Source organism: Punica granatum, chromosome 8 (assembly GCF_007655135.1).
Source record: "Punica granatum isolate Tunisia-2019 chromosome 8, ASM765513v2, whole genome shotgun sequence".
Lineage (NCBI taxonomy): Eukaryota > Viridiplantae > Streptophyta > Magnoliopsida > Myrtales > Lythraceae > Punica > Punica granatum.
Window position 1 is genome coordinate 3,822,379 of NC_045134.1, and position 18,431 is coordinate 3,840,809.

The 18,431-nt window shown below is 39.2% G+C and overlaps 2 protein-coding genes and 1 long non-coding RNA gene across 5 annotated transcripts; 1 reads left to right on the plus strand and 2 right to left on the minus strand.

The window, feature by feature from the left end:
- Positions 1-3,110: 3,110 nt before the first annotated feature.
- LOC116187482 (protein LNK3-like) lies at positions 3,111-6,761 on the minus strand. 2 transcript variants are annotated; one of them, XM_031516220.1, is made up of 6 exons: positions 6,408-6,760; positions 5,677-6,016; positions 4,952-5,222; positions 4,105-4,221; positions 3,839-3,987; positions 3,111-3,723 (listed from the first exon to the last, which is right to left on the minus strand). In XM_031516220.1, exons 2-6 carry the CDS (start codon positions 6,000-6,002, stop codon positions 3,471-3,473), a joined length of 1,116 nt encoding a protein of 371 aa, XP_031372080.1. In that variant the 5' UTR covers positions 6,003-6,016; positions 6,408-6,760; the 3' UTR covers positions 3,111-3,470. The 2 variants fall into 2 exon arrangements, with proteins under 2 accessions (XP_031372080.1, XP_031372078.1); XM_031516218.1 differs by having other exon boundaries at positions 3,139-3,723; positions 6,136-6,761.
- A 3,064-nt stretch (positions 6,762-9,825) lies between these two features.
- Positions 9,826-10,747, minus strand: LOC116187483. The gene is made up of 2 exons (XR_004152068.1): positions 10,398-10,747; positions 9,826-10,278 (listed from the first exon to the last, which is right to left on the minus strand). It is a non-coding gene; the product is annotated as an uncharacterized LOC116187483 (long non-coding RNA).
- A 1,599-nt stretch (positions 10,748-12,346) lies between these two features.
- Positions 12,347-17,056, plus strand: LOC116187484 (disease resistance protein RGA2-like). 2 transcript variants are annotated; one of them, XM_031516221.1, is made up of 2 exons: positions 12,347-15,842; positions 16,613-17,056. In XM_031516221.1, the coding sequence occupies exon 1, from the start codon at positions 12,517-12,519 to the stop codon at positions 14,563-14,565; it is 2,049 nt and encodes a 682-aa protein (XP_031372081.1). In that variant the 5' UTR covers positions 12,347-12,516; the 3' UTR covers positions 14,566-15,842; positions 16,613-17,056. The 2 variants fall into 2 exon arrangements, with proteins under 2 accessions (XP_031372081.1, XP_031372082.1); XM_031516222.1 differs by having other exon boundaries at positions 16,680-17,056.
- Positions 17,057-18,431: the final 1,375 nt, after the last annotated feature.

Genomic DNA, 18,431 nt, shown 5'->3' on the forward strand with positions numbered 1-18,431 from the left:
TCGTAGTATACTGTTAAAAATTAATATTATATGTACCGCATTGTGAAAATTTTTGAAGTTTTATGCTATGTTGTGAAATGTTTCAGGGCCCACAAAAAGTCCAGCTGTGCAAGGTGGGCCCACAACATCGGCCACACCAACTCTCTGTCAAGGAATTTGCGAAAAATTGACGTCGTTCTATGCCATGAAAACAATTTTAAAATATCGTACTATTTGATAAAATTAATATAATATATGCTACGTGGTGAAAATTTTTAAAATATTATACTATACGGTGAAATTTACTAAAGATAAGGCGAAAATTCGATGACCAAAAGGTAGAAATAAATTAAAAGAAAATTTGACTCATAAAATTTTTTTTTGTGCATGATGAATGAAGTAGTGCACCCGGACGTAAAAGAAATATATTAGAACTTATTATCTCGAGGATTTAGCAAAGTTGAACGTTGTCTAATATATATATCGCCTTCAATGTGGCGTATTCGAGAGAAATATTTTCTATATCAATTATTACACATCTATATTATATGGTGTTAGGTGTCATCTATACAATGGTGATGGAGCTGTGAGCGGGTGAGCAATATATATATATATATATATATATATATATATATATATACATCCTGAATAGATATGCATGTGGAATATACAGCTGGTCAGCAGGCATCACCAACTTATTAAAGAATGCTGTAGGAGTTAGGCGTATGGATTAGTACTATCCAATGCAGTAAATACATATTACCTGATTGGCTCTCACAAAACATGGATAAACACTTTCTAATTATGGGTCAATAGAAACTTGTATTTTCCGTAATAGGACTTAATTTGATATATAGGAGGAGCTTTGATAGCTTCAGCAGTTGATGTTGACGGGGTCCTCGATCGGGCTCCAATTATCTAAATCATGAAGGGGAGCCAAACTGAGAGGTAACGCCCGATCTAACCGTTGGAGCCATAGAAGCATGTAAAAAGAGAGAGGGGAGCCGGTGTATGTGAGGTAAAAAGAAAAGGGAATATTCAATTTCCATTACTTGGTATTTAGAAAAACTTGACAATCAACATGAATTAATTTAAGCGATTCGGCACTTATTTATCTTAAATAAGATTTCGGATTGAGTCTTGTGAATGGAGGGCAACTCTACTCAAACTAGATTAGTCGGAGTCCATTGAACCTCCAAATATTAAGGTACGCACTGAAAGAAAGAAAAAAAAAAAAGAGAGGATTTTGCAATTGGTGGATTCATTTTAGTAAAGTAATGCCAGTTATATTAACTATTTGTCAAGATGGATGAATCTAATCATATATTGGCACTGGTCTCAATAGAGAATCATAAGGAATTACTTATTACGGACCATTACATTTGGAGGATTGATTTTCATTTACATTTGGGGTCTTATGCTTTCGCTCGACACGTCCATTTTGTTGAAACGTGTCTGTGCAGAATGTCTGTGCAAGATGGTATCAGAGCACATGGTAATAATCTTGGGGGCGCGTATGCGCAGGACCCCACACCACGCCAGTGAAGTTCGAGTTCGGAAGTAGAAGTTCGGCTCGTAGTCATTGACCCCCCCTCGCCCGAGTGTGGAAGAAGAAGTCTAGCTCGAGGTAGTTAAAGCTTGAGTCCAGAAGAGAGGAGAGACCGGCTTGAGGCAAATTGTTGAGAGGGGACAGTTAAGGTTCACGTGGCACGTGTAGGCAAAATCATTAGAAAGACCACACGGTGCCACGTGAGGGCGGGTGTTGGGAACATAAAAAGTTAATCCTACATCGGAAGTATAAAAGAAAATAGAATAGTTTATATGGGATTGAGCCTCACAACTTATCAACTCGAGTTTTTAAATTGAAAGTTGAGTACAAGCTCGTATAAACCCAAATGAAATTTTAAGACGTATAATTAATGGCGAGCTAATATATCAAGGAGAACAGTGTTGCCCGCCCCTATATGTACACTATCACCTCGAGGACAGTGTCGCCCGCCCATACGTGTACATTATCACCGCCTTTTTCCTAGTCGGCGAAAAGGTTATTTTATTTTGTTGTTTGTAAAATTAGATTAAAATTGTGATTTTAAAATCACATTTGCAAACCAAACAAGCCATTATATAGCTTACTTTGGGAGGACTGCAAGAAGAATGTCCACGAGCTGCAGTCCTATGATCATATCTCAGCTGGGGTCGACCGGATGGATTGCGAGTACCCTGCCCAGGATTCAAAGACAAACCAACATTCCCTTTGATTTGAATATGAGATCTAACAGATAATAACATCGGCTTGAGAACTTTAGTTGGGACATAGATTGGTTGGTGTCAGTCATGAACTGCCATTAGAGATCCCGAGCTTGGGAGCTTTGTCTTTGGTCTTCTGCTGTGATCAACACCCAACAATAAATGAACGTACGCAGCTCTCTTTTCATTTGGTAGATGCCATAACTCTTTTGGCAAAAAAGGGTAGGTACTATTAATCTCAAAGAAGTTACAATTACACTCTTTGGTTATCGACAACATTGCTATTAACGTTCAACATGTCTGCTATATCCTCCAATTCGGAGGATGTCGAATAACTCATAGTACATAAGAGGATGCTGAATAAACGTTTTAGTTGCCATGCCAGTTTGGTCCAGCTGTAACTTTATGAGCATAGGACCACAGTCCAGGGTCTGGCCACCAATAGCTTTGAGCGGCCATGGACAGCGCGCACAATAGTCGGTTGGATGGCTGCCATGCGAGGCTTGAACTTCCCATATTTATGACCCCAATGGCATATCGTAGTACTTCGAGTGACCAATGCCACGAAACTAAATAGCAGGAAGGCTGAGCAAGGGGGACTCATGCATTGCATAATAACTCATCTTAAGAAACTTGCAGCCAGGGGCAGATCGAGAAATTCAGTCCAAGGAGGGAGAATCATAGCGAAGGCAAAGGAATAATAAACTCATAAAGCCAATGGATGCGAAATACGATAATTTCATAGAAAATTCAATAAACTAGAAAAAAAAATGTCATACTTTATAATTTTTCCTTAATTCCAAGGGAGGCGACCTCCCTTCCTGCAGCATGGCACAACTTGTATACAACAATGAATTGTACTGAAAGAAAGTTCGACACATATCTGCAAGAATTGTGAATTTGCAGCAATCATTCTTGAACTATGAAACTTGTCTTTGAAATGTTTCAATCACGCCACAACCTCAACACCGGTAACTCACTAAAGTGCTGACACGATTATTTATTCACACAATCTTCTGGTCAAAACTGAGCTGAGAGTATCAGCAGAAACCTGAGAATCTAATACTAAGCTCCCAAAGCTATCTAAGCTCGCAATATATACATTTTAGGATAGTGGTGACCGGTTGAAGAAGCCAAACATGCTCGTTAGTACCAGGCTTGACACTGCTCTAAATCAAAGGAAAACTAATACTGATGCAGAAATTGGCACTTATTTAAGCCATAAGTAATCGAACAGTTGAGCCTTAAGCCAGTTGGCTGCTTCTTTCCTTGGGATGGTTCTGAGTGAAGACAGGCACTTCATGGTCATGTGGGAACATCGAGGTTTCCAGACTCTGACATTGAAATATATCCCCTTCTCCGAGCATTTCTTGCTCATGACTGTATGGATGTTTGACGGCGAAATCTTGGTTGCTGAAGTCCATCCTATGGAACATGATGTTAGCAACAGCTCTGTCGATTATGTTCGTCTCTGACTCCAACATTCTCTTCTCTGACCTGTTATTCAGTATTCAGCAACATCGGTAAAATCACTAAGTTTTCGAGTGTAAATGGGCGAAAGAGAATGGAAATTAGGACATGAAAGATGCAAAGCAAGATAAGCATTCAGCACCTCATGTCCTGGTTATCTTCTGTCCACGGAGGCGCCTTTTCCTCATCCAACTCTTCACTCTGACCCTCCATACCCATGGGGTGGTGTTTCGTGTTGTCAGCGAGGCGGTATAAAGCGTCACGGAAGCAAATGCGGGTCTTCTTAGTCAACTGACAATAGATAGAAATAATAAAGGAAACTTATGAATCGATGTCTGATGTTTGTCAATCATCAAAAGTAGATAAAGTTAATGATGTTCTTAAGCTCCAAGTCACTATCTTGGTCACCTGTTTCATCAGCAATTCAAGATCGTGGAGCACAGATTTTTCGAAGGGCATTTCCTCGACTGGATTTTCATGCAATTCGCCATGTTCAGAAGGAACCAGGATATTGACCATTGGTGCCTTGAATAAATGATTGAACAATGGTTAGACATATAATCTTAAGAATCAGAAAGAGCGAATGAGGCTCTTAAGTTTATGAATGGAATTGCAATAGATTCCACATTAATTTCAAGACAGAAGAGATTCACAGAGAAAAGCGGCTACTTCTATTGCTTTCTGAAGAAAACTGGACCGTATCTTTTGGATTGCAAAATATTTCTTCGACATGATTTTCCTTTTCTTTAATAGAACATGACACTGATACCAAAGACCTCCTGTGTATCATGACGTTGCAAAGGAAATTATATTCAATCTTAAATGTTTTTGGGTAAAAGACCTAATATAGAGCCATTTTCTATCGAGTTAATTCCATCAGGTACCAATTCCACAGGGAGAAAGTTTTTTGGATACTTACGACGAACAATGTATCTTACACAAGCCTAACATGGTGATTTTCTCGACGAAAACCAATACAAACATTGGTACCTGATCCACCTGCAGAGAAACTGAATCCAATCCATTTGAAATTCGCAATTTGAAAACATAAAGGTTTATGCATACAATTATGTTTCTTTACAGCATCATCAATCTTGTGAGTTCTGATGATGAGAAGCATGCCTACACACAAGCACCATCTTTTTTTGCGCTATTTCCTAGTCTGGTGTTTCCCAATTTCAACAGCAAACTTAAGTCAAATCCAAGAGGAAATTAATTGCCATGTTGCGATAGACAAACGGAATAAAATTTTAACCTTTGGTTCTAAATCCATTTCCTTCTCGGTTTTGCAAGGAACAGATTGAGGGGCAGTGATATCCTTTTCCCATCCCAAAGATGGGGAAAAGCGACGGGATTCGGTGCAATTTGAACTCTTCACATGTTGTTTTTCACTCGAAATACTGTGCGAATCACAAGGATTCAGCCACAAATTTCCAGCTAGAGAAACTTCATACCAGCAGTCAGGACAAACGCAAAATGATCCATGAAATTTCTCCTTCCCAGGAGAATCTTCTAGAAAAGAGTTCCTGCAAAAGGCAAATCCACAAAACCGATGAGAGAGCAGCCATATCCTACGCCGAAAATTAAATCAAACACAGATATTACTACTCGAGCTTTTAGTGACAGTTCACGGGGCACAGCCAACAAATAAAAGAAAGCAAACAAAACCCCAATATATTTGGAAACTTATGTATCTACAGGTCGGTGCAAATCACACTCAGGTTTAAATATACTATGTTGTATTGGTCATTTAAGTGAACTGCAGCAGGCCAATTGGCCATAATGATACCATGGGAGTGAACCTTAGGCCATCTTCATAAACATCTTTGAGTAGATCCATGGTACAGAACAAGAACAATTATGCGGCGGTCTCATTCCATTTCATCATATGAAAAATATCACTTAAAGCACACATCCAAAATGCATTTGAAAGACTATAAATAATCAAGCATCAGGAAAATCAGAGGTCAGGCTAGTTACAGGAATAAGTCGTCTGCCTCCCCAACTCCTCCCAGATTATCAAGCTGGAAATCCATATGATCCGGGACAGCATCTTGCCAAGGGCTCTGATTAGATAATTCCTCGAACGCACTTGAGCTATCAGCAACACCAGAACTCCCCTGACAGAATTCTTGGGAAGCTGAATCTGAGTCCACGACAGATTTCCTTTTCGGCAACCCGAAGGTTTCGGGGCTCCCACCAATTCCCCACTGAGCCCAACTGTTTGGTGACGGTAACCTGTCTGATAGCTCTACATTCTTGTGGACTTCAGGAAAATCAATGGCAGTTACGAATTGGCCTTCCATGAGTTCGTTTAATCCTACAAAACACACCGAGTCAGACAACAAAAACGATGAATAGTCGGAAAGGAAAGCTGAAGGAATCGATATCAAGCGGGCAAACGCAGTAAACCTCCGGAATTAATCTTGATTTTTTCACCTGTGATGACAGAACTTGCAAATAATCCATCAAGCGCACTTTCTTTGTGCTATCCATCCGTTGGACTTTAAACAGAGCAGTGACTATTCACCTCATCAAGAAACCGGAAAAGACTCGAGACATCATTGAATCCATTGGAGACTACCCCCAGCTAGATCTCAATATCTCAAGCATGACGGAAAAACCAGTCACAGCGATCCGAAGAGGAAAGAGAATCCGCTACGAGCTACCGAGCAAGATCCCATATGAAATCGAAAAAGACGAACATATACCTTCTGAAGGAGCAACAGACTGGAGGAGGACAAAGCTAGTAGCTTTGATGGCAGTTCTTGCTGCGGCAGAAGATGCCGGGCAAGCAAAACAAAACCCGGAGAAGGAAAAGATGATGACTTTGGAGGTGGGTTTCCCTGCGAAATTGTGAAGCTTCAAGAGCACAACAGCGAGCGATGGAGAGAGAAACAGAGGCGGCTGGTGAGGCTGAGAGAGCTCACACAACGAAATCTCTTTCTTAACTCATCAGATTCAGAGCAACAGGAGATGGATGAGTCAGATGAGAATAATATATTTATCTGAGAGTTGCGCGGCTGAGAAGGGAAAGGTGGGGGCATGGCTGGCGGCAGGGCAGAGAGAGAAAGATATATATATATAGAGAGAGAGAGAGAGAGAGAGAGAGAGAGAGAACGACAATTGTTTGGGATTCGTGGCTGAGGATAGCCCTCCCTCCATCCGAAACTGCAACCTCATTGGTACAAGAACCTGACCTGGGCCCCACCCACCCACCTGTCCTTCATCTCTGGGGTCAGGAATGCTCCATTTGATTTCCTCTTTTGCCCTTTTTAATTTCCTTTTCTTTTTTATTATTTCACCTTCTTAATCTTATCGATAAGATTAAAGGGCTGTGCTGTCTTTTCACTGTGTGAGGCTGTGAGCTGTGCCCACTGCATGATAGCAATATAATTGGCTTTATTTCCAGATATGCCCCCACATGTGTGTCATGCAATTTGGCACTCCAACCTTTACCCCCACTTTAATTTTCCCCTTCTCATAATTATATCCATTCATTCATCCTATGTGCGACGGGAAAGGGCAAGGAGAAGTGTACTCGGGAAGTTCGCCGATAAGAGCCAAACTCAAATACATCGTGATTCTTATACGAGTGTAGTAACTATTATGGTCTATCTCGTTTATACGATCTGATTTGATCTGATCCGGTCAGCGAAGTGAAATCGAGAATGGCAATAGTACCGGTTGGTGTCAATAATGATGTGCGTGACGACTCCCTCGGGTTTTCATTCCCCACGGGATTTTTAATTTGTCATTTATTAACATTAATTAATTAATTAAACATTTATTTATGACTCATGCTTCGCCGCAGTTCTGCTGACACGTGGCGACAAGGAAGGGTACTGGCGAACACGTGGCGCGTAGGCATAGACTCAAAGTACGGCTCCTGTTAGTTAGGATATTCGCTTTATAGCGTAAACTAGAAAGGGAATCAACTGATTTTCGCGAAAAAAGAAAATAGAAAACTTAAAATAAAATAAAATAAAAGGAGGAATTAATTCAATTGCCATTTTATCCTCTTCCTGACTCAGATGAGTTTGTCTTTTTTTAAAAAAAAAAATCAAATGAATTTTATTTCCTCCTTTCTATCTTTGTTTTTCTTTTTGGTGGCTTTGCGGGTGCTATCCACTGAGTGCGATTGCTGCGATCCATCGCACTGCAATTGATGGGCTGGCTTTGGTCAGTTAGGTCTCGAGCAGGTCGGGATGAGGGCCCTGACCATCATGGGGCCAATTTTGGACAACCCCGCATGCTTTTCTCGCTCCGCTAAGTTGCCCGTTTAATCTGAAGAGCGAAAAACTCATTCTAACTTCAATATATGGCTCTCCTCTTCTTATACCAGATCCGAAGCAATAAGCGTGGATATCCACATCTCACTACGATACGAGAAACTTCACACTTTACACGACGCGTCCTGAATGAATTTCTAAAATATTTTAGAAACTCGATACTACATGCACGCTAATCTTCTTACAACACTATATAATTTCTAAAATATTTAGAATTTCTTCTATTAATATATCCTATTACCATTTAATATGGAATTGAATTTTTTTTAAAGTAATATTAGGGGAGAAAAACATAAAATTCATCAAAATAAAGAAAAGAATTATTTAAAAATAATATAGGCGCTGTTTTTCAAAATTTATGACCATGATAGGGAGAAGGAAAGAAAAGAGGGACGAGTGCGTTGCCTGTTGGTGGTTACTTACTATGTGATTATCATTATTCTCTCATTTCAATGGCGTATATTAAAAGAAATTTATGTGATAAGAATATTTTAGGGATATAAAAGTGAGACGAAAGGATAAGTTTTGACTTCATATATATATATATATATATATATATAACAATAAAGATAATATTGATAATACTAGGGAAGTATATAGATATATATAGATATATGTATATATATATGGTTGTATAGATAGTGTAACTTCGAATAAAAGTTTGCAAACTTGTTACCAAGTAATATCACGAACATAAATATTCATCGTACATTAACTTCCATTCACCAAAATTTTTCAATCCTGTAAACCGTTAAATAGGTACATGGCACTCAACTTTTTTACGGATAACATTTTGATGATATATGTGATCACTACTCTTCAAGTCTCCAATAATTTCAAGGTTCATTTAATTATAGGATAAATTGCACTGGTAGTCCAAAATATTTTACAAATGTTTCATTATGATCTAAAAAAATTTTTTCGCTATACGATGGTACAAAATATTTCATAATTGTTTCATAATGGTACAAACCGTCAACTCGAGCTTGACGCCGTCAAGCCGACACCGACGTGGCTACTACGTGTCATCTCCTTGCTGATGTGGTTGAAAAATTTTAAAATTTTAAAATTTAAAAACTTTTAAAAATAATTTTAAATTTTAAAAACTTTTAAAAATAATTTTAAACTTTTAATTTAAAATTTAAAATAATTTTAATATTAAATATTAATTTTTTTATAAAATTATTTTAAAAAATTTTAAAAAAAATTTAAAATTTTCAAAATTTTAAAATAATTTTTTATTTTTTCTAAATTTTTACTCTTTTTTGTATTTTTTTAATTATTTTTTTGTATTTTTTTGGACTTTTAAAATTTTATTTTCTCTTAAATGACGTGACGCACTATGATTGGTTCCACGTAACAAAAGTGGCACATAGAACGCGCTACGTTAACAAAATGTTAACGGCGTCAGGGCCAATTGACGGTTTGTATAATCATGAAACAACTTTGAAATATTTTGTACCATAATATAGTGAAAAAAAATTTGAACCATAATAAAATATTTGTAAAATATTTTGGACCACCAGTGCAATTTACCCTTAATTATATCAGGTTTATCGGCACATATATATCGGCTACTTTAACCCCTCTATTGCATACTTTATTAAGTTTTCTACTGTTCCAAACTATTTTACATGTTATAATCCCCATTACCATATAATATTTACATTTTTCCAATTATATAATCATCATCTTTTTACGTACTATCCGTGCATCGAGCTAGACCGCATTGTCTACTTTGTGAAATAGAAAAGCCAAAGTGAATTCATATAGATCGATTCAAGCAGTTCGACGCTTACTCTTTTTAAATAGGATTTCGAATTTGAATGCTTATAAATACAGAAAATCCATGTTGTGAGAATTTTATACTTTAGTGGACGGATTTGACTCAACTTAATTAATCATGATCAATTGAGTTTCCGAATATTAAATTCAAAAAAAAAGTGAATGAAAAACAAATGAGTTAGTGGTGACTAATTAAGTTTTCTGTTACCAATGAAAAAAAAAAAAGGCAAAGGAGTCGGTCATTGGGCCCCACTTTGTCATCATTTGAATGCCATGGTCAACTTGCCAACACATCCTCCCCCCCCCCCGAGAGACTTCGATACTTTTACTTTCTTATTTACTGCATCCGTACCGCCCCAGTTGTCGAACTTTCATTCACGTTCATCATCTGGATCGATTCCTTGCTGTTTGGTGACGGTAACCTGTCTGATAGCTCTACATTCTTGTGGACTTCAGGAAAATCAATGGCAAGTTACGAATCGGCCTTCCATGAGTTCGTTTAATCCTACAAAACACACCGAGTCAGACAACAAAAATGGTGAATAGACGGAAAGGAAAGCTCAAGGCATCGATGTCAAGCGGGCAAACGCAGGAAACCTCCGGAATTAATCTTGATTTTTTCACCTGTGATGACAGAACTCGCAAACAATCCATCAAGCGCACTTTCTTTCTGCTATCCATCCATTGGACTTTAAACAGAGCAAGAAACCCGAAAAGACTCGAGACATCATTGAATCCATTGGAGACTACCCCCGGCTAGATCTCAGCATCTCAAGCATGACGGGAAAACCAGTCACAGCGATCCGAAGAGGAAAGAGAATCCGCAATATAATTGGCTTTATTTTCAGAAATGCCCCCACATATGTGTCATGCAATTTGGCACCCCAACCTTTACCCCCCACTTTAATTTTACCCTTCTCATAATTATATCCATTCATTCATCCTATGTACGACGGGAAAGGGCAAGGAGAAGTGTACTCGGGAAGTTCGCCGATAAGAGCCAAACTCAAATATATCGTGATTCTTATACAAGTGTAGTGACTATTATGGTATATCTCGTTTATCTGATCCGATCCGATCCGACGAAGTGAAATCGAGAATGGCAATAGTACTGGTTTGGTGTCAATAATGATGTGAGTGACGACTCCCTCGGGTTTTCATTCCCCACGGGATTTTTAATTTGCCATTTAGTAACATTAATTAATTAATTAATTAAACATTTATTTATGACTCATGCTTCGTGGCAGTGCTGCTGACACGTGGCGACAAGGAAGGGTGCTGGCGAACACGTGGCGCGTAGGCATAGACTCAAAGTACGGCTCCCGTTAGTTAGATATTCCCTTTATAGCGTAAAACTAGAAAAGGAATCAACTGACTTTCATGAAAAAAGAAAATAGAAAACTTTAAAATAAAATAAAAGGAGGAATTAATTCAATTGGCATTTTATCCTCTTCCTGACTCAGGTAAGTTTTTTTAAAAAATATTTTACAAACTCGGTACTACATGCACGCTAATCTTCTTACAACACTATATAATTTCTAAAATATTTAGAATTTCTTCTATTAATATATCCTATTATTATTTAATACGGAATTGAATTAAAAAATAATAATATTAAGGGGAAAAAATAAAATTCATCAAAATAAAGAGAAGAATTATTTAAAAATAATATAGGCGCTGTTTTTCAAAATTTATGACCGTGAGAGGGAGAAGGAAAGAAAAGAGGGACGTGGGGGTTGCCTGTTGGTGGTTACTTAGTATGTAATTATCATTATTCCCTCATTTTCAATGGCGTATATCAAAAGAAAACTTATGTGATGAGGATATTTTAGGGATATAAAAGTAGGACGAAAGGATAAGTTTTGACTTCATATATATATATATATATATATGTGTGTACGTTGTATAGATAGTGTAACTTCGAATAAAAGTTAGCCAAATTGTCACCAAGTAATATCACGAACATAAATATTCATCGTACATTAACTTCTTCCTACGATAGTCACAAAAAAATTTCAATCCTGTAAACTGTTAAATAGGTGCATGGCACTCAACTTTTTTATGGATAACATTTTGATGATATATGTGATCTCCAATAATTTCAAGGTTCATTTAATTATATCAGGGTTATCGGCACATATATATCGGCTACTTTAACCCCTCTATTGCATACTTTATTAAGTTTTCTACTGTTCCAAATGATTTCACATGTTATATGTAATATTTGCATTTTTCCAATTATATAATCGTCATCTTTTTACGTACTATCCGCGCGCGGAGCTAGACCAGATTGTCTGCTTTGTGAAGTAGAAAAGGAAAAGTAAATCAACGTGGTTTGATTTAAGCGATTCGACGCTTATTTCGTTAAAGTAAATTTCAGGTTCGAGTAATTGTGAATACAAAATATTCATGTTGAAAGAACTTTAATTCTTAATGGGTCGATCTAACTCGACTAAATTAGTCGAATTTCAATTGAACTTTCGAATAGATTAAATCGAAAAAAAAAAAAGCGAAAGAAAAGCAAACGAGTTGGTCATTGGGCCACTTTGTCATCATTTGAATGCCATGGTGAGTTGCCAAAGCAAAGGCGGGCTTCTAAACCCCCGACAGACTTCGATACTTTACTTCTTAGTTACTGCATCCTTCCCGCCCCAGTTGTTGAACTTTCATTCACGTTCATCATTTGGATTGATTCCTTGCTGGTTGCTGCAAGTGCAACTGAAGCGAGGAGAACTTGGAGACAATGGCGGATATCATCCTTGGAAGCTTTGTTGGCTCGATCCTCGAGCGTCTTCGTTCTCTGGCCTCCCATGAGATCGGGCAAGCATCTTGTGTCAAACTTGAGCTGGAGGAATTCAAGAACACTGTTTCTGCTATCGGTGCTGTGCTTGATGAGGCGAGAAAGAGAGGAGCCGGCGGAGATAAGAATGTCATACGCTGGCTCAAGAAGCTCAGGGACGTGGTTTATGATGCTGATGACCAGCTCGAAGATTTCTTTGCCGAAGCTCAGCGCCAGAGAGAGATTCGAGGTAACCACCGGATCTTGATCTTCTTTTCCACATACCAGCTTGTTTACAGTCTTAAGATGTCTCGTCATCTCAAGAGCATTCGGGAGAGGCTCGATCAGATCTATCTTCGGGGTAGTCTTTGGTTTGGCACAAGGGTTCTCGAGGACCGAACAAGGAGACAAACAGATACCGACTCGTCTCTCCCACAATATGTAGTTGGAAGAGAATCCGACAAGAAGCAGATCTTGGAATTCTTGTTCAGTGCCGACAATATCAAGAGGAAGTTCGCGATTCTTGCAATAGTGGGTATGGGAGGGCTGGGCAAAACAGTCTTGGCAAAACTCGTATTCCGCGATGAGCGTGTCCAGAGGGACTTCGACCTGACACTCTGGGTCTCTGAGTCAACCGACATTGATTTAAAGAGTTACTTGCGGGGTCTGGTCCAGCTATTAACTCCAGGAAGGGTACTCGCAGCAAACCTCAACATGGAGCAACTGTACAGATTACTGAATGAGGAGCTCAAAGGCAGGACGGTTTTCCTTGTGTTAGATGACGTGTGGAACGAGAATCGCGATTGGTGGTTAGAGCTACGGACAATGCTGGATGGTGCAGCAAACGAAGTTAAGATCTTGGTGACCACCCGTAGTCTGAACGTTGGCAGAGCAGCAGATGCAGCATTGATCTATCAGCTGCCTGCCCTACCCGAAGACGAGTCATTGTCTTTGTTTATGGAAGTTGCAGCGACGCAGGAGCATGAGTGGCAAGGTTTAGAAGCGATCAGGGCAGTAATCTTAAGGAAGTGCTGTGGAGTTCCCCTTGTGATCATATTAGCCGGAGATATGACACAATCTGCCCATACTACAGAGGATTTGTTACGATTCATGGTCGTGGGTTTGTCCAAACTAACTAAAGAATTCATGGCGATTCTCCAGTCCAGTTACCATAACCTCCCGTCACATTTACAGCAGTGTTTTGCGTATTGCAGCTTATTCCCCAAAGGTTATAGATTTGACCCTCTCGAGTTGATTCCTCTCTGGATTGCACAAGGATATATCAAATCCTTAGACAATAGCAAGACTCTCGAAGAACTTGGGCGCGAGTATTTCATGGAGTTGGTCTTAAAATCCTTCTTCACGGATATAGAGGAAGATGTAGATGGAAACGTTATAGGTTGTAAAATGCACAATTTAATTCATGACCTCGCAATATTTGTCGCAGGTGATGGTTACTCCATGTTAGATGGCTTCAACGGGGAAATGGTCCCAGAAAGTGCTTTTCATGTATCCACCTACTTGATAGACTCTAAATTGATAAGAGTCGGAGAGAGGAACAAGTCGAGGACTCTTCTTTTTTTGGATGAGCAGCCAAGAGGCATTGAAGGGTCTTGTGATTGGGACAATTTCATCTTACATTTCCAAAAGTTGCAAGCGTTACGCCTTCAGGGAGCTCCCAATCTCAGGCAGGTACCCTCAAGAGTTGGAAAGTTGAAGTATTTAAGGTATCTTGATCTCTCCAAAAATGGGAATCTTAGAGTTCTTCCCAATTCAATAGGGGAATTGTGGTATCTGGAAACACTTAATCTCCAAGGATGTTGTCAGCTGCAAGCGCTGCCGAGAAGCATTTCGGAGTTGGCCAATTTGAGACAGCTTGATAGAAGAGGGTGTGACAATTTAAGTCACGTGCCCAGGGGGATAGAAAAGCTGACTCGTCTGCAAATGCTATGTCAATTTGTGGTGGGCAAGCAAGCAGACTCAAATGCAGCAACACTGAACCAATTGAGCTGACTTCATCGATTGAAAAAACTGGCGATCAGACATTTAGAAAGAGCAGGAGAAAATTTGCATGAACCGGATGCCTCATGCTTAGGGAACAATTCAGATCTCCGATCCTTGGAACTGCAGTGGGAAGAATCTCCAGATGATATGAATAGGAATCGGGCCAGTGAAGAAGGAGTGCTAGAAAGACTACAGCCCCATCCAAGTGTAGAACGATTGACGGTAGAAGGATACGGTGGTTACAGGTTTCCAGCTTGGGGTTCCCAACTCGAAAAGCTTGTCCGGCTCGAGATTCGCGGGTGTCCTCATTGCAAGCATTTGCCACGCCTGGACGAGCTTCCTTTCCTCAAAAGCCTCTGCTTGTTGAATATGTTTGAGTTGGAGTATATAGAAATACCTGGCCTTCTGGGTAGAAAGTCTTCTTTCTTCCATCACTTGAAAGGCTAGAGCTGGAGAAGTTGCCCGAATTCCTGGGTTGGAGGAGGAGCAAAGTCATTATAAACAAGGACAATCAGACGCTGCTTGAGCTTCCCGACAGGAAGGATTTCAGTATACGTGATTGTCCGAGATTATCATACTGGAAAGGTCATTTCCAGTCATTGTGGGGAGTGACGGATAAGATCTTAAAAAGATTGGCGAGAAGTAATGGCGACAGACAGGTTGTGGCTCCACAGATTTCAATAAAGCAGATGGCCATGGTCTCCATCTTTTCTGTTTCCCTCAAAGGATTGGAGTCTCTTGAAATTTCCAACACAATAAACGTGGAGTACTTGCCGGAGGAGCTGTTCCGGTCCCTCCCATCTCTCCAGGCCCTCATAATCAAGCGCTGTGTTTGCTTGAGAGCTCTTAATGTGATGGCGATTCTTCGGTATCTAACCGCCCTTAAATCACTGGAGATTTCTTTGTGTCCGAAGCTTGATTTATCTAAAGAGAAGGATGGGGATGGAGGAAGGTGTGACCTGCAACTGCAGGAAGGCCAAAGCAAACTTGTCTGCCTTTCTCTTCAGAACATCCCAAAGATGGAGTCGTTGCCGGATTGGATTCAATTCGTCACCAACCTTGAAAGTTTAGAAATCTACTACACAAGTTTGAAGGCTATTCCTGAGTGGCTTCCCCGACTCAGTTCTCTTAAGAAGCTCAAGATACAGTTCTGCGATCAGTTGCAAGAAGGGTGCAAACGGGAATCCGGAGAAGATTGGCCTAAGGTCTCTCACATTGAGAATATCACCATGAAATGAAAGGTGTAGTTGCTGCCTCGATGGCTCGAACAATCTTTGTCTCCACAGGTCAGCATATTTTTTTCTGGAAGTAGTTGCCCCGTTTTCTGTCCTTTGCTTGTTTAGCATGATGTCCTAATGATTTATTGGATACTTTACCGAATAGCACGTAGTACATGAGAAGCTGTATAGATTTTGTTGTGGCGCTTTGCATTTTCTTTTGAAATGTGCATACTTTGATGTCGCTTATTCGTGTTGCAGTCTTTATATCCTCTTAGTATGAAATTAAGTCTCCGTTAAGGATATTAATCCTACATAGAAAAGATAAATCAAAATCTATTGGTTTATATGAGAATTTGGTACCAACACTTATTAGCTTGAACTTTTAAGTAGATATAGATCAAAATCCATATAAGCCTATGGAAATTTAATAGTCTCATGATGGAAGGGCACTGTACATCTGAGTTGTACTGCAGAGGAGGAGAATTTATGGCTTGCATAAACAAGCCAATGATGGAAGGGCACTATACATCTGAGTTGTACTGCAGAGGAGGAGAATAAGGTTGCGTTTGGTTTCATATGGCTTGTAATCTGAGTTACTGACAGTTTTCGCAATCTGAATGAAATACTTGCCACAGATCTGTCTCCCAGCTCGCTTAGCTCTGTGTACCTTGTTTTGCGCGAATTCGCTTGAACTTTCCCTGCAAAATTTAACCATCAATCCTTCATTGCTTGTGCAAATTTGGAGGAACTGTAATCTCTTATAAATATATATCAAAACAGATGCAATGACAATGATAGGCTACTTGCCTAATGAGATGTCTGTTCAATTTTGTCAGTAATTTGACGAGAAACCAGATGTGCACATGTTCGAGGAAGGTCTCATCTGCTTTATTGTTACAACAGGGAGTTGTGTCGGCGGCCTCTGTTGCGGGTTGTTTAAAACAATTAAGCTCAATGCTTGAATGCTAGCTGCTGAAGAAAATTGGCTGATAAACCACAGATTCTGTCGTGTCGCTTCCACACAAAGGAGTAATCACGGGACACACCATATCCACATGTAGAAAGTTCGACGAGAAATATTCTAGGTCTGCTGCAGGTATATCTGGTTCACCTTTTCATGTTTCATACTCGAATGTCTACCCCTTCTGCTGTTGTGTCAAGTACGTTTGTAGGAGTGATATTTGTATCCGAGTGTAAAGGACTGGACTCTGAGGCTTGTAACGCTTCCAAGTACTTAAATTTGATCTCGACCGAAAGTTAAAATTGTTTCTTTGATGGAAGTCCTTTTCATGTAAGCCAACGACCAAATGAGATTTGTTGTGACAATTGGCTGATGATACCCGCGGTCTCACCAACAAAAGAATGGCATATTGCAGAAGATAAAATGAGCTGAAAATTTTATGGATATATCCGAGTTAAACGACCTGGGATGAATAAAGTTCTTTTTTGAGTTATGCTCTAATTGGTATATGGAAGCCCAGAGGGCTCCGACTAATTTAGATTCAAATTGGATGGATCCGTCAAGGGACAACCAAGTTGGGAGATCAGGATTACAGACATTCGACAATCAGAGAAGTTTTTTTGGACAAAGCAGGGAAGTTAATGAGCTGAAAGTTAGAGAAGCTGTTTAATTGCTACTTGTGGATGAATTTACGAGACAATAACAGGCCAAAACAATAGTTGCATGTGAGACATGTTTCAAAAAATTGCTTTATTTTAATTTTCAAAAATATAATAACATAAACAATTCATAAAAATATCATTTCTTTAAATTAAACTATACAAGTTTTCAAAATGTCGGATTGAAATTTTTTGACATGAATAGAGGGGCAGCTCGGGGGTGACCGCCCCCTCCCTCCGACGAGGTCAGCGGTGACCCCTGAAGCCTCCAGCAACCTCGTCGGGGAGAGAGGTTGTTGACAAGAGCCCACACCCGAGCTCTCCCTCTTTTCATGTGATTAAATAAAGGGAAAAAAACCAACATGTATTGGTTCAAGAAGTTCGACGCTTGCTTTGCTTAAATATGATCTCGGTTTCAAGTCCTTGTAAATGTAAAAAATTCACACCGGGAGAATTTTACCCCTTAGTAGATCAACCCGACTCAAATGGATTAGTTAGACTTAAATTAGATTTTCGAATATCATGATTAACATTGAAAAAAGAGAGGGAAAAAAAACTTTTCAAAAGAGATAAAACGGAGTCATTTACGATTTTTTTATTTCTTTTGACGAACTGAGTGACGCCGTCACTCCAGACAGGCACGCGTATCTTCTTTTTGTAACTTCAATGTAACGGCGGACTTCCTTTTTATAGCTACAATCATTGTTTGAGGAATATTTTGGTGGCTAAAATCCTTTTAAGTATCAAATTGCTGGCCAGACAAAGCTTCAGGGATTAAATGGCAGTTGACTCTTAATTCAATTTAAAGTCTAATTATTTTTTTCGTTTAGAATGAACGCTCATAGAGATAGTACAAAGAAATAATAAAAACTAGATGAGAACCGCGCACGAATGACTAATAATTTTATGATAGAAAGTAATATTTTAAATTAAATATATTATGAATTTTTCAAAAAAATTAAGGATTTAGAAATTATTTGACTTGAAAATTAAATGAGTTTATTGGAGGATTACTGATCTTTCAACCAAAGATAG